The following is a 2497-nucleotide window of genomic DNA, read 5'->3' as shown; positions in this document are numbered from 1 at the left end:
CTCTTTCAATACATGGTCATGCTCTACTTTGGTTATCCGCTCCTTCAAAGCATTCAAGTCCACAAGAGAGCGTTTACATTCCTTGACTTCCTCTTCAAGTTGCATCAAACGTGTTGTTTGCATCTCAAGTGTCCTCTTGAGATTCTCATTCTCAACCACAAGTACCCTTAGTGTGTCATTCTCCATTGCAAGTGCTCGTAAGTCTTCGCCTTGTTTGTTTACGGTCTCTTGCAATGATACCAAGTACGCCATGATCATGGTTTCCGATGTCGTTGGTTGGGTGGTTGTGTTGCTATTTCCACACTTAGGAGATTTTGGATCATTTTCCACAATGGTTGTGGACCTTGTTGAAGAAGAAGAACCCTTGCGAGTGCCGGAAGACATTGTATGTAAAATAGGAGATGAGAATCAATTTTGTTGAACCTGTTCACTTTGGAAATGCTGCTACAGAAACGCCTTCCATAACTCTGAAAATTTTTGTCTTTACATCAATGCGTAGAGGACTTCGTGCTCTTCGATTGAGGCTATAGATCACCCAAATCGGAGTTCGGAGATTGAAGGGAGCTTGGGCGATGGCGGTCTTTACCTTCGTATGCCAACACGAGGACGGAACATGGAGTGCGAAGCAGAACAGTGGATACCTTGAGGGGTTGACAAATTTTGCGTTCGAGCTCCAATGCCATCTTTCCAAGCTGGCGTTCTCCTCTGCAGGATCCGGTGGCATCTCCTTCTCCTTCTCGTACATAACACCCTCTGCTGCTATTTTCCAGGTCATTGTTGGAGGTGGTGGTGGTGGAGGCTTCATTGGTAGCAGCGGTGGTGGAGATCCCTTGGTGCTACAGCTGGTGGTGAGGCGGCTCCCGCCGTTGAGCAAAAGAAGGAAGAAGAAAAGAAAGAAGAAGAAGAAGAAAGTGATGATGATATGGGATTCTCTTTGTTTGACTAGATAAAGTGTAGCACAAGATGGAGGATGTTCTATCCATAGGAAAGAAAAGAACGGGGTTGAAGGGATCTAAAGGGATCTAAAGCCTTGGTGCTGCAGCTGGTGGTGGAGCGGCCCCTGCCGTTGAGCAAAAGAAGGAAGAAGAAAAGAAAGAAAGAAGAAGAAAGTGATGATGATATGGGCTTCTCTTTGTTTTACTAGATAAAGTGTAGCACAAGCTGGAGGATGTTCTATCCATAGGTGAGCCAACAATGTTACTATACTCTACAAGGAATTTAACAGTTTTGACATTAAAAAAATAAAGAGAGAGAGAGAGAGAATTTGACAAGGAGGAGCTCATGGCAGAGATTGAATAAGTAATCAGTTGATTCATCACTAGAAACCCGATTATTATCTCCTCTGAAGCTAGCGTGCACTTAATACCAACATGGCGAGCAGCATTGCAGTGGGAAAGAGCCAACCTCCCAAGGCTCATCACCGACCTCCCTTCAGCACCTACAGGCAATACGCAGAAAAAAGCGTTTAGAGAATTTGTGTCTAGTAGGGCATTCACTAATTAATGGTAAGGCTATTGAGGTCGATGAGGCACATATATGGAATGTATGATGATGTTGTAGAGAGAGAGAGAGAGAGAGAGAGAGAGAGAGAGAGAGAGAGAGAGAGAGAGAGAGAGAGAGAGAGAGAGAGAGAGAGAGTACTTGGGAAAATGATATTATTGAGCCTGATTTAGATCCCTTTCACCCCGTTTTGAGGCGAGAACCAAGGGATTTTCTATGGCCGGGTTCACATACGACATAGGAAAATAGGCTCCAAATTTTTATCGGCAACTTGTGAGGTTTACACATCGCGGTGAAAGATGTATAAGAAGATTTAACGTGCTCAAATGGTCACACAGACTATACATTGTATCCGTGGATAGGAGAGCGTTCGGATCCTTGCTAGCAAGTTGCACTCAGCTCTTTGAGTGAAGCCTTGCATTTCCCAAGGGGGTGGTCAGGAAGAAGTTGGGGAAGGGTGGAAGGTTTTGCCTCCACTCATGGCAATCCATGTTGCATCCCAACCTATTTTTCTTCCTTCCATTGCTCCATTTGAACCCCATTCTATATAGAATTGAACTTTCAACTAAAAATGTTGAAAATTGAATCATTGTCTCAAACCTTTGAGGGGGTCAATTCACACTTTCACACCTTTCAAATAAAGTGAACCTACCTTTTCAAAGCCCTAGGTTGTAGCAATTGCTGGAGTTGGTTGGGCATCATGCTGACAATAATGTCAACGTGGAAAGGGACGTGCGCGGTGACCTAAGCATGGGCACCCATGGATTACCAAACTTAGACAAAAGACAAGGTCATTATTTACTCAAAGGAGTTTAATATAGAGCGAATGCAAAGTATTATCCTACAACTTTGAGAATGGTCTATCTAGCTCTATCAATCTTGCTCCAATTTTGAGGATGATGTATCTAGCTTGACATTTTTCCTATTCTTCTTTGTATAGAGTTCTTGTAGGTACAAAGTTCTCTTGAGCTAGAAATTATATGGCAATTAGAGTTTT

The 2497-nt window shown here is 43.3% G+C and overlaps 1 protein-coding gene across 1 annotated transcript; it reads left to right on the top strand.

The window, feature by feature from the left end:
* Positions 1-572: 572 nt before the first annotated feature.
* LOC147437487 (large ribosomal subunit protein P3z-like) lies at positions 573-946 on the top strand. Its single transcript, XM_086485953.1, has 2 exons — positions 573-807; positions 843-946. The coding sequence occupies exons 1-2, from the start codon at positions 573-575 to the stop codon at positions 944-946; spliced, it is 339 nt and encodes a 112-aa protein (XP_086342079.1).
* The last annotated feature ends 1551 nt before the right edge of the window (positions 947-2497 follow it).

This window comes from Adiantum capillus-veneris, chromosome 17 (genome assembly GCF_014529385.1).
Source record: "Adiantum capillus-veneris isolate H3 chromosome 17, ASM1452938v2, whole genome shotgun sequence".
Lineage (NCBI taxonomy): Eukaryota > Viridiplantae > Streptophyta > Polypodiopsida > Polypodiales > Pteridaceae > Adiantum > Adiantum capillus-veneris.
Note: the sequence above shows the minus strand (reverse complement) of the source record. Positions and strands in the feature narration are given on the sequence as shown.